The sequence below is a fragment of the Pseudochaenichthys georgianus genome, chromosome 15 (genome assembly GCF_902827115.2).
Source record: "Pseudochaenichthys georgianus chromosome 15, fPseGeo1.2, whole genome shotgun sequence".
Taxonomy (NCBI): Eukaryota; Metazoa; Chordata; class Actinopteri; order Perciformes; family Channichthyidae; genus Pseudochaenichthys; species Pseudochaenichthys georgianus.
Window position 1 is genome coordinate 35,959,097 of NC_047517.1, and position 12,580 is coordinate 35,971,676.

A 12,580-nucleotide genomic window follows, 5' to 3' on the forward strand; every position below is an offset into this window, starting at 1 on the left:
AAGACAAAGACTGCTCTTATCAGATGACAGTAATTGTTTCCGTATTTCCATTTTTATTTCATTTATCTTTGAGACGGAGTGCCTGCACGCAATCAGTCAACACAATGTGTGAGAAACAATCTGCTCACAACAAAAGCTGCAGGAAAACAGTTCAGGAAGGTTTTGTGTTTGAAGACTTCAAAAGAAACCTGGCATTAAAATGAATCCTGAGAAGAAGTCGCCACTGCATTGATATTCCACGGCTGTTCTGCCTTTTGTGAGTCTTTCTTAAGATGCATGAAAACCATAGTAACGTTTGACTTTCTGTCGAGAACGGCCTCTGCTGATAGAAGCAAGCAGACACTGTAATCGTTTCTTTCATTTTTTCCATTTCATTTTCATGAAATCCTCGAAAATCGAGAACACAATTTTTAGAAGCAACATAGTCTTCATAAAAAGTTTTAAAAGTCTCCTAATATGCTATTTTTAGGCATATATTATGGGTCTCAGATACAAATCTATAAAAAACATCTATTATGTGTTTTGCTCAAAATGCCAAACAGATCATGCATTTCAGAAATCCCTCATATCCCTCTGTTTCAGGTGAGTTCCTTTTTTTATTTCCTGCTTTTTTACCCATACTCTCTCCAGTACAGGTTAGCTCTGAGTGTTAGCGATGCTAATGTAAACAAAGACCACATTACGTCCAAAACACGTCGGGCATTGTTTCTGATAGCAACGTTTCTGATTGGGCCGTGGGTCCACATTTCAGATATGACGTCATATCGGACGCAAATCTGGATCAGCTCCGTTGTAGCCCCGTTTTTAGAGATTTGTGTACGGAGGAAAAGAGAGAGGGTTTTGTTTTCTGACACTGCGTGAGTTCCCTGACACACCGGGGACACATAGTTATATATGAAAGACATTAAAAAAGTGCATTTTGCATGATAGGTCCCCTTTAAAGAGGACATATTCTGCTCATGCCAGGTTCATATTTGTATTTTGTGCCGCACTACACCAGTGCTTTTTACTTATTTCTGCCCATTTACTGCCTTCAGTCCATTAATACATGATGTATTCTCCTCCAAATGCAACTGAGCCTCCAGCCCAAGCTGCTGTTACACCACCACAAATCAATCTTCTCGATTTCAGCAGCTTCCACGTGAAACTCTGAGCCACACAGCAGCTCCCGTCTGCTCCTCTGGGTAAATGTGAGCCAGGTCAAAAGTTCCTGCATAAACTCTGCAGACTCTCACTGTGTCCTCGTGCAAACATATTCCCCATTTAACCCTTGTGTGGTGTTCCATTTTCAATGAATACAAAAATATATAAGGATATTTTCATTCAACCTGAAACTCAATGGCCGGGGCTTATTTATTGTGAAGGACATGTGGAATTGTTTTTATTTTTTTCCACTTATGAAAAAATGCCCACCCGCATTTATGTCCTTCATAAGAGGTTCGGATACAATACCAGGACACACACACACACACACACACACACACACACACACACACACACACACACACACACACACACACACACACACACACACACACACACACACACACACACACACACACACACACACACACACACACACACACACACACACACACACACACACACACACACACACACACACACACACACACACACACACACACACACACACACACACACACACACACACACACACACACACACACACACACACACACACACACACTTGTATGCATAGAGAAGCTGTTTGATCCTGTTTTCCCTTGATCTTTACCCGTTGTAGTGTGTACACAAAACTATCCTAGAACATTATAAACATTTTAGATCTTCCAGAAATGTATAAACATTTTACATTTTCTCGCACTGTCCCCCCTCGCACCTGCACGCCGGAGGAGGGACTAAACAGAGACATAACCTCACAGTGTAGTGGAGAACTACAATTATCTACCAGCAAAATGGCCAAAAGATGTTCTGCTCAGAGCCTTGGAGCTAATGATGGATGAGAGTGAGTGGAATGCATCAGAGGAACACGGTGAAGTGGGACAGGAAGACATTTCTGAAGATGAGGATAATGTGGAGGTGAACTCAGAATTTGACAGCAAATTGGAAGATGAACTTGACTCAGAGCCAGCTGCTGGAAGACCCCCACAGTCAGCTGCTGGAAGACCCCCACAGTCAGCTGCTGGAAGACCCCCACAGCCAGCCGCAAGAAGACCCCCACAGTCAGCTGCTGGAAGACCCCCACAGTCAGCTGCTGGAAGACCCCCACAGTCAGCTGCTGGAAGACCCCCACAGCCAGCCGCAAGAAGACCCCCACAGTCAGCTGCTGGAAGACCCCCACAGTCAGCTGCTGGAAGACCCCCACAGTCAGCTGCTGGAAGACCCCCACAGCCAGCCGCAAGAAGACCCCCACAGTCAGCTGCTGGAAGACCCCCACAGTCAGCTGCTGGAAGACCCCCACAGTCAGCTGCTGGAAGACACCCACAGCCAGCCGCAAGAAGACCCCCACAGTCAGCTGCTGGAAGACCCCCACAGTCAGCTTCTGGAAGACCCCCACAGCCAGCTGTGAGGTCTGTGGACCCTCAAAGGACTCCAAGACACAGACTACATGCAGCAACTGCAACAAGTACATCTGTGCTATCCACACGAAGAAGTTCTGTGCATCATGTGTTTCCTAAACGGACCTGCCCATTGACTCACATGATGTTCTGCAGCGTCACTTCATCAATATAGTTTTCGGATATACTGTATTTTATGAATAGTGACTGTTAATTGTTTTTATTTGCTTTGTGTTTATATCTGTTCTTTGTCATTTATATGGATGTTTCATTCTCTCTATATTTCACAGCCAAATACTTTTGTATGTGTGGTTCTTGTGTTCCAATTGCTGCTAAATGGCTTTATTTCCTTCAGGGCTTTGATTATTATATGACAGATTAAAAATAATAAACATTAATGAACATTTTCTTCATTTATTTGTCCTAGAAAAGCATGAGCAAAATGTAAACCTAGTTTTTATTACAGTGTATTATTTTTTTTAACATAAATTACATTTTTAACACAAAAAACGATCGACTCTTCCATTGTTAAATTTGATCTAAGAGTATTTAAAAAAACTAATCATATATTTCATTTATATCGTTGGGGAATGAGTTAAAGACAATATATATAAGGAATTGTGCATGTTGTAGTTAGTTCTGTATTTTTTTTAAACCCTGAAACATTACCAAAGGGTGCAAAATGTGAACATAACGCAAGGCAATTAGTGTTGCATCTTGAAATTCATGCACTACTGTACCCTGTATGCAAGGGCTGGTTTGCCTTCGCTAACCGTACGGAGGCTCAGTCACTGGTACATTTTTATATATAAAGCCATGTTAGGGAAACTTCCATCTTATATCTGCTCCCTGATCTCACGGGAAATTGTAAGTGGCTACTGCCTGAGATCGAATGCTGTGGTTTTATTAAATGTGCCAACTGCTAGGACTGTCTAAGGAAGATAGCTTTTAGATGCGCAGCTCCTCTGTCTGTTTTTATGTTTCATGTGGAACCTACTAGAGCAGGTCTCCCTTGAAAAAGAGATCAATGATCTCAATGGGATACACCTAAGGTTTGAAATGAAATGAATGCAATGTCAGCAAGCTGCAGTGAAACGACTCTGTGTACATAATTTATATCCGGAGAGCTTTTACTTACTTACTATAGAATAAAAACACGACGTTTTAGCTTGTCTTCCTGTTTGAAACCTTCCTCATTCGTACTAAAGCTCAGCCTGGAGGCAAGAAATCAGAGGAAATTGATCGCCGGTGTATTTACGCTTACTAAATAATCCAGTGACAGAAAATAACTGCTCTAAATAATGAGTCAGGAAGCGAGAGAACTAAACACCAACACAACGAAGGTACAGCGAAGAGGGGAAATCTACTTTTTTGGAGAAATGTCATACATTTTAATAAGCTGTTGTATTAATTAAAACTGTTTAGACAGTACGATGCAAAAAGTGACTAAGCATATTTTTTCAAGTGATGTTCGGGATACACAGAGGGAACACAATTCTCAAAATGTTGTTGTGGTGATGGCCACTGCCAACACTGATGAGGATATACAGTAAAGCAGGTAAAGATGCAAATTACTCTCGGGATTACTCTAAGATTTAAAAGAGGTGAACAATTTTTTCGACAAAAAAGCAATGCAATTTCTCCGAAGGATTTTGGAAAATAGCTGGAAATAAGGTCTGTGGTTGACACACATTTAAGAGACGGATCACGTTTTGTTCGGATAATCTCCACATGTCTACCCTACTTTTATCATTTTCGAATCATAAATCTAATCGATAGATTTGTGATCGATTACTTCCGGGTTTTAGGACGCGTCACTGTGGCAATCTATGGAATGAAATAAGAGAGGCTGGTGTTACAGTTAGTGCCATGGAGGAAATAACTTTACTAAGAAAACTGCTCCTGGTCTCCTGTGCTGTGCCTGAGCCATTTGACACATGAGTTTGAGTATTTTCAGGATGGGAGAAACACATTTCAATTCTCATGTTCAATAAAAAAAGTTAGTTCTTTCTTCTCTTTCCCTTTTTGTAAAATATCATGTTTTTGTAAAATATCATGTTTCACAGAAATAGTGTATTTTTCGTCTTTTTTTAACATTTTAAATATTTTTCACGATAAAAATTAGACATTTTATTAGTATTTTCCGTTACATTTGTAGCAGACTAATACATGTTGAATCAGTGGATCAACCTAATAATGAATAAAACATCAACCTAATAATGAATAAAACCAAACCAAAGGAAATCTTATTGCAAGTCACTTTGGATAAAAGTATCTGCTAAACGCAATGTTATTTAATGCAAAATACGATACAACGCTATACTGTACGATGCGATAATACTTGTTTGTTTCCAATTTGATGGTAACAATTCAAATTCACCGCACACTTAGGGCAACAGCAAAATAATAGAAACTAGTGGTCAAAAAACGCCCAGCAAGGTTCAACCACCTCATAGATTACTGATGTTTCCACGCACACAACTGCAGGCTAATCAGAGCGAGAGATATGAACAATATGCATGTTATCACAAGCAGTAAATAAAGTGACATGCTTGATGATAAATCATTAATTACAGTCTGTAGGTGTTATGGCTTCTTATATAAAGTTACCATGGATGTTTGCATCATCTGGAAAGTCTTTAAAACAGTATAGTATAGTAGCTTGTATAATGAAATATAACAGCACCAATCGGAAACCCCCTGTCAACAAAGAACCTGTTTTAAATCTCATAATGACTTTTAGCGATCATGACATTGTGAGTAAGAGGGTTTCGGAGTCGTACCTCTCCGCAGCGTCAGGAGGAGTCTTCCTTTCTGAAGCTGCAGACTGAGGCTGTGTTCGCTCCGTCCCTCAGCGTGAAGCAGAGTCCCCGAGTTACTCAGAGCTTTAAAGATCAGAGAGACGCTTTCTCTGGTCGCCTGCCTCGGCCTGGGGATCAGCCTGTAGAGGAGACTGCTGCGGCCGTCAAAGCTCACCACGTCAGAGTCTGAAAAAACAAAAACACACATTATATTTGGGGACTTTTGGATATTATCACGCAAACTGAACATGAAATAAAGAGTACAACTGATTTGAGTATTGGGACTGTGGGAAATGTCTAAATAATGAGAGAATATACACATGTTATACATATTATACACATATTCCGGATTGTGGAAAACGGTATTTCGATCTCTCTGTCTGTACACACAAACTGAAAGATTGACAATAAAGTTGACTTTGATAAAGTTGACTTTGAAAGTGCATAAGATTTGCACTTGCACATATAATTATAATCACTTGTTGTTCTATGGTAGTCGGACGTCTCTTTCTTGTGGATTGCTCCCTTGACTTGTCTTAGTGAGCTGATTCTGTTTTGTATGCTTCAACTTTATTATTCAATAGTGACTAATGGTAGTTCTGAAAACACTCAATGTCAACTTCTATACTTCGAGCAGGATTTCGGTTTGTTATTATTCGGTTCTCAAGTGTGGGTCTACTGTAGATCATAGCTTTTAACATTGTGTATTTTCTCGTTTCTGCTCCGAGCCGTGAACCAACTGCCAGAGTTATAAGAAAGTGGGCTGAGTGATTGAGCTCTGAACAACATTCTGTTATTTCAGAGTCTGAATATGAGAAGCAGATTATAGACCAGGGAAAATATCTTATATAACTCTTATGAAAATGATACACTAGCCTTGCCTATCATGGCTTTGAGCATCGATGTGCTACAAATCTCCCGCCTATCGTGTCGAAAGCATCACTGAAATACATCAATTTGCATCAACTGGTCTTAAGAAAACACTAATATTTCCTAACAATGAATCGTGTATTGAGCCATTTTAGCCCCTCGTGTATCTTTAATCCTATTTATTTTCAATTGTTGTTGTTTGGTTTACAAATGTCATAATTTACTTTTGCAGTTTTCTTATGTTACACTTCTTTTGTCCACATTTTTTATCTAATTGCGATGATGGATTTGCATGACAAGTGTGTGGAAATCCAGTTGTATGGGGGCCAAGAAGAACTGATTAACTTTTCCCACCGGCTTGACTTCTTTCAGACAGATTACTTCTGCCTGTGTTCCTGTAATGAAGTTTCCTCTGGCAGACAGCAGACCCATGAAGAGGTCCAGAGCTGTCGGAGCAGCAGCTGTCTGCCTGAGCGTCTTTTACAAAACTCGCTCCGTTTTTTCTTTCTCATTTTTAACTCACATCCTGCAGGTGCAATAGGCTCACTGTGTTTTACTCCTTTAGATTATATACTCGATCTGATCTGCTGCCTGCTTAACATCAGCTTCATCTCCAGTCAGTGTTGTGTGTATAAAGTATACATATGAGGTGTGTTTGAATTACATATGCACATCTGTAATTTACACTTTGAATCTCAAATGTGTCTTGACAGATTCTTTAGGAAAAAGAAAAACCAACACATAAATTGCAAAGAAGTTTTTGATGGTTTGTGCTCTGATATGCCAACTGTGGGACCTCATAGACGGGTGTGTTCCTTTCCAAGTCATGTCCAATCAATTGAATTTACTACTGTACAGGTGGACTCCAGTCAAAGCAAAGGGTGTGAATACTTATGTACATGTTATATTTCATTTTATTATTTTTAACACATTTGGATGACGTGGATTGTTCCCTTAACTTTTCTTAGTGAACTGATCCTGTTTTGTATGCTTATACTGTTCAATAGTAACTACAATTTGAATCCCACATTTTTCTTGACAGATTCTTTATGAAAATGAAAAACCAACACAAACATTGCTAAGAAGTTTTGGATGATCATTTTTCAATATAATATTGTCTATGTCATTGTTATTGGATTGCCCTGATTTATAACGGTTACCCATGCTCGACTTGAACTAGGTTATCCTGGTGAAGTTTAAATTGTCAGTGGGATACACGAACACAATGAAGCTTGATATCATCCTAAAAGGGCAGGTCATTCAAGACTTTACATTTGATCTAAAAAATATATAGATGAAGAGGATCATTGGTAAGCTATTACCATGCTCAAAAGTGTCTAGAATTTGAAGTGGAATAGTGAAGCTTTTGTTGGTTTCCACTCTACTCTAATCTTGTCAGTTCATGCTGTACTGTAAGGATTTGAAACAGAAAGCCCAGACTGACTGTAAGGACATCCGAAGGTCTCCAGTCTGAGTCCGATGCGTCCGTTGGGGTTCCAGTCCAGCGGGATCAGGCGGACGTAGCGGCCGATAACCGGCTGCTGGAGCTTATGTTGCACCACACTGTCTGCATTACTGTTCCCTGGGAAAGCCTGCAAAAATAAACAGCAGCAAGTTAACTCTTTTTCTTTCTTTCTAGGCATGCATCTGTCCATCTTTTGACCACAAAGATATCCGTGATATTTCTCCCTCTGGTTGTTACTGTCAGAAGGACATGGATATTGCCAGAGGTGGGAAGTAGTGGAGTACAAATACTTCGTTACTGTACTTAAGCACATTTTTCTGGTATCAGTACTTTACTCCACTACTTATTTTCCTGACGACTATTTACTTTGACTTCTTACATTTTGAACACAAATACCTGAACTTTCTACTTGTTACATTTTTTTTTTTTGAATGTGTGTCTGTCAGATAATGTCAGAACTCAAGCGCATCTGCATATTTTGTTCAGTGTTCGTTATTCTCGCGTCCAGGAGAGAAGCTTTAAAAAAGGAGACTAAATGGAGTCTCTGAGATGGTTCAAAATTGGTACTTTAATTAAAAATAAAGGCGCGGGTATGTTTACAAGCAGAATATTGTTCAGTCAGAAAAACAGCTGTGTTCTGGCTCTAGCGAGCGAAGGGAAGAGACCGCTCCACCTTTCCAGCTGTTATATATATTTCCTCTGCTTGCTCCTCCCTGTGGGCCGGTTGGCGCTGCTGAGGGCCGGCCCTCCACGTATTTCTCCTCCTTAACTCTTTCATGACTTTTCATTTAACACATTCTAAACGCTGTAATAAATACTCTAAAAAATACAGGAAATACTTCACGGCAGTTTGGTTTCCGGTCGTTCCGGATGTTGTCACATGCTACCCACATCTGTAAACAATAACGTATTCAAATAAACTGTACCTTCATTTAATATTCAGCAATAATAATATCTCGACGTCTATAGTTGTAGTGTTAAAATCAGTAGGTTTCGGTGTGCAACACTCCGTGTCATATCGCTACTAAATTCACCTCTATAGTAAATGGTATATTAGCCACATGCTAAATGCTAACCGGAGATGAAGGATTTTCAGAATAAAAGCTTAACAACTGGTTGTGCACAAGAATTTCTGTTTTTTCAGTATAAAACAGCATTTAAACTGACGGTATGTTTAAGCTACTTTATGCTATCAAAACATTGATTTTAATTTCTAACATTTCCAACAATGCATCTTGAAATGCTGAGTAATGGGTGTATATTCTCATCATCTGAACCATATCGTGTGAGTTTGAGTTTCACTGACTGTTTCCTGCTGAGAAAGAGCCAGTGAGAGCTCATTTAGACACTGGCTTTTGAAATCTGACCTGAGCGGAGGAAGAAAATCCTCCAAAGGGAGTTTGATTAGAGAGGAAGCAAAGGGGAGTAACAGAGGGTGAAGGTCTGAGAGGCAGAGAGAAAATAAAGAAGGGAGAGAATCTCCCACACAATCTCTGATGAAATGGGTTAAAGGAAGAGGGATGAGGAAGATTTATGTTGGAAAACACAAAGCCATAACACATTACAAGGTGGCACAACACAACATTAAATCCGTTTTATCTTTTATGTGTATCTCTTGCCTGTATAATGTCAGAGAGTCTAAAATGGTTTTCACTACAAAACTTGATAGAACTCATCCTTATATAGTACCAAAATAAAAGATACATTTAAAAGGTCTGTGTGTGTGTGTGTGTGTGTGTGTGTGTGTGTGTGTGTGTGTGTGTGTGTGTGTGTGTGTGTGTGTGTGTGTGTGTGTGTGTGTGTGTGTGTGTGTGTGTGTGTGTGTGTGTGTGTGTGTGAGAGTGTGTGTGTGTGTGTGACTGAAAAGTTTCAACTTGATAACTTTAGATGACTTAACTCAGTTGAATTAACATTTAAACACTTAAAGGACTTATAAAAGATTATTAAACAAAGTTCAATTAACTTTGATTGTGTAAATCCAGCTTAAAATGATGGTGCTGTTCAAAATGTTCAAAACAACAACATTGTAAAAAATCACTAATAAAAAAACATTTTAATGACAGTCACGGTTCAAGTTTAAAAGGATCCCACTTCCAATTCCTCACCCTCCAAAGCTTCACTGTCTACTGCACTTTTAATTATCACCTGCTGCCTGTTCATAGCTTTTCTCACTTCTCCACACATAGACATACATTCTTTTAATAAGCATCATTATGAGATGAAAATATACTCTTCACCTGAGCTACAGGGACACATATAATGTCCCTCCATTAACGCCTTGCTTTATTCTCTGGAGAGTGTGTATTCCTACAGCTCTTGCACCTCTGCAATGGAGGTGAAGAGAAGAGAGGATGAAGAAAGAACAAGAGGAGTTACTCAGCCTCACAAAGTGTCGGCCTCTTAAAGGAGAGCGAGGTCCTGGAGGAATTGTGACTGATGAAGCATCGCTGTTCCCCGAAAGCCACAATAAACCAGGCTGACTAATATGCAGAGCTTTGGAGGGGCTTTGGAGACATGCTGTGGATTTATCCTGATGTATGCCGAGTGTGAAATCAACAAGCTTTTAAGCCGCGAGAAGTCTTTCCTTTCTCTCTGTGAAGAAGTGTTAGACTAGATTATTTTTACCCTCACTGTGAGAGGCTCATCCATTTTAAATTGAAGCAGTTCCTCGCAGCATCACTATTGAGGAAGGGGGGGGGGGGGTTATATGTCTATACTACGAGCTTTAAGGTAATGCTGGACTGCTTCTACCTACTACCGTGTAATGTGGTTAACAAAGCGAGTGAGAAAGAGCCCCTCGGTGAGACATTTACGAGAGAGTTTTATTTTTCTGTTTATTTTGTGGCAGAGTTTTTCTAAATAAGTGCGCAGCTCCAGTGTGTGTTTTGTCCGTGATATTTTTATAGTCCATCTGATAAACATAAAGGAGCTCCAACAAGCCGTTTAGGACAGAGAGTGAATACACATACAGAGATGCTTTATGTGACACCAATGTGAGTTTGGAAAATTGCACAGTATACATTTATTTTAGTAGACCTCAACAATGGAATTATGATCAGTAGAAATGGCCTTTAAGGGGAAAAAGGTCAAATGGCTGGTAATAACAGCAGTCTCTTCAGCGCTGGTTTGGTTTTAAAGCTGTTTTTTCTGCACAAGGTGCTGTCTGCAGGGTGAAGCTTTAGGAATTTTAAAAGGAGCTGCTTTCAAATGAATATCTGGTAAATGGACTGCATTTATAAATTGTTTTTATTACAAGGCTTTATAATTCTGCTTCTCATTTACACACACACACACTCACACCGTAATGTCCAACCTTCAGGAGCTATTTTGGGTTTGGTTTAGCGCCCAATTACGCCCTGACGTGTGGACAGGAAAAGCCAGGAATCTAACTTAAATTCTTGCAATACCTTCCCTACCTCCTGAGCCAGAGTCCATTTTATAATTTGCAATATAACAGCACTGTTTCAAATACTCGTACTTTTGACTAAGGATTTTTAACATTTTGTCACACTTTGATTGTTGTTCTGATGAACATTAGTCCAAAAATTGTGATAAATATTTTGTATGGGGAGGCTGTGGCGCAGTGGAGTAGTGCGCTGGTGTTGGGATCACGGGGGCACAGGTTCAAACCCCACTGCAGTCAGCATGTCGTTGTGGGGATTGCCCACAGTATTGAGTATGTAAGTCGCTTTGGATAAAAGCGTCTAACATGTGACATGTAATGTATCATGTGTAGTAACTATACGTTAAAGTAGGTAAAACATATTTACAGAAACTTCAGTTACAGTAATGGGAAATATAAACCCATACACTTTGTCTTTTTCCGGCTTATACCAGCGGTATTTTTTACAGCTGTGAGTTTCGGCTGAATGTTTTCCCCTTGGCTTTGTTCTGCCTTCGGCTCAGCTAGACTATTATTAATGTGCCAATATTGACTTTCTAAATGAGAGAATTCGGTATAGGTCATGTCAGAGAAATGTTATCCTACACTTCTTCAATTTACATTTTTCAAACTTGTTTATTTCACGGATAAAAATAACATTATAAAGCATGATTAACATCAGGGGAAAACATTAATTATCGGCAAATTATATGCAAAATTATTCGTGCCAACATTATTGTTTTGACACAGGTGTGGTTTTTAAATAAATCACATGATGACCGAATTTGGTTTGAGGGTCCCTGTGCATATTGGCTCACTGTCACACTTGAATAAAACAGAGCCATTGTTAATTATTTGTTCTTTCACACACTGACATGTCAAAATGTCTGTGTTTTGATGCTTTAGTGTCAGATTATTCCGCTTAACACAGCTTTATTTCATGTATTTAAATCACTCACCCCAATACTGTCTTCCTGCCGGTACTGTCTCCAGTTGTGTCCCGTGTCGCTGAACATCAGCAGGTAGGCCGTCAGCCAATCAGAGCTGCCGTAGCGACCCTGCGTGGAAACAGCGGTGATGTGTGTCCGCTCCCCGAGGTCCACCTGCAGCCACTGATATCTGTCCGAGCTCAGAGGAGACCAGCCTCCAGCTCCTGCAGGCACACGTGCACAGACAGCATGCTCAGAAATATGAGACGACTTCTGTTTCAACATCACATCATATTTGGGTATTTGCAAAGAAAATGGACGGGAAAAAAACTGATAATTGCATACATTCTTAGCACACTTTTCTTAAGAAACTCAGTTGGGAGTGCAGGGAAATTAAAAGGGAACCTTTTTTAAAACATGCGGTTTAATTTTAGAGAGTAACATTTGGTTAATCTGTGTTAATGATTGTTCTGTGAATGATGTTAGCACCAGATGAGCCATTTAGGATAACAGCCGTATACAATATTGAAATGTTAGTCCATGGCAGAGCTTCATATATTCTGAGTATGAGGGCAGATGACCATACGAAGGAG

General features: G+C 39.8%; 1 protein-coding gene across 1 annotated transcript in view; it reads right to left on the reverse strand.

Annotated features, from left to right (window-relative positions):
* Window positions 1-12,086, reverse strand: part of LOC117459802 (contactin-associated protein-like 4) — a 51,283-nt gene extending 39,197 nt beyond the window's left edge. The window contains exons 1-3 of the mRNA XM_034100929.2: window positions 12,018-12,086; window positions 7,656-7,803; window positions 5,324-5,527 (exon numbers count right to left, since the gene is read on the reverse strand). Coding sequence (XP_033956820.2) covers window positions 5,324-5,527; window positions 7,656-7,803; window positions 12,018-12,074 — 409 coding nt within the window. The 5' untranslated portion in view covers window positions 12,075-12,086. The remainder of the gene's footprint in view (window positions 1-5,323; window positions 5,528-7,655; window positions 7,804-12,017) is intronic.
* Between the last annotated feature and the right edge of the window lie 494 nt (window positions 12,087-12,580).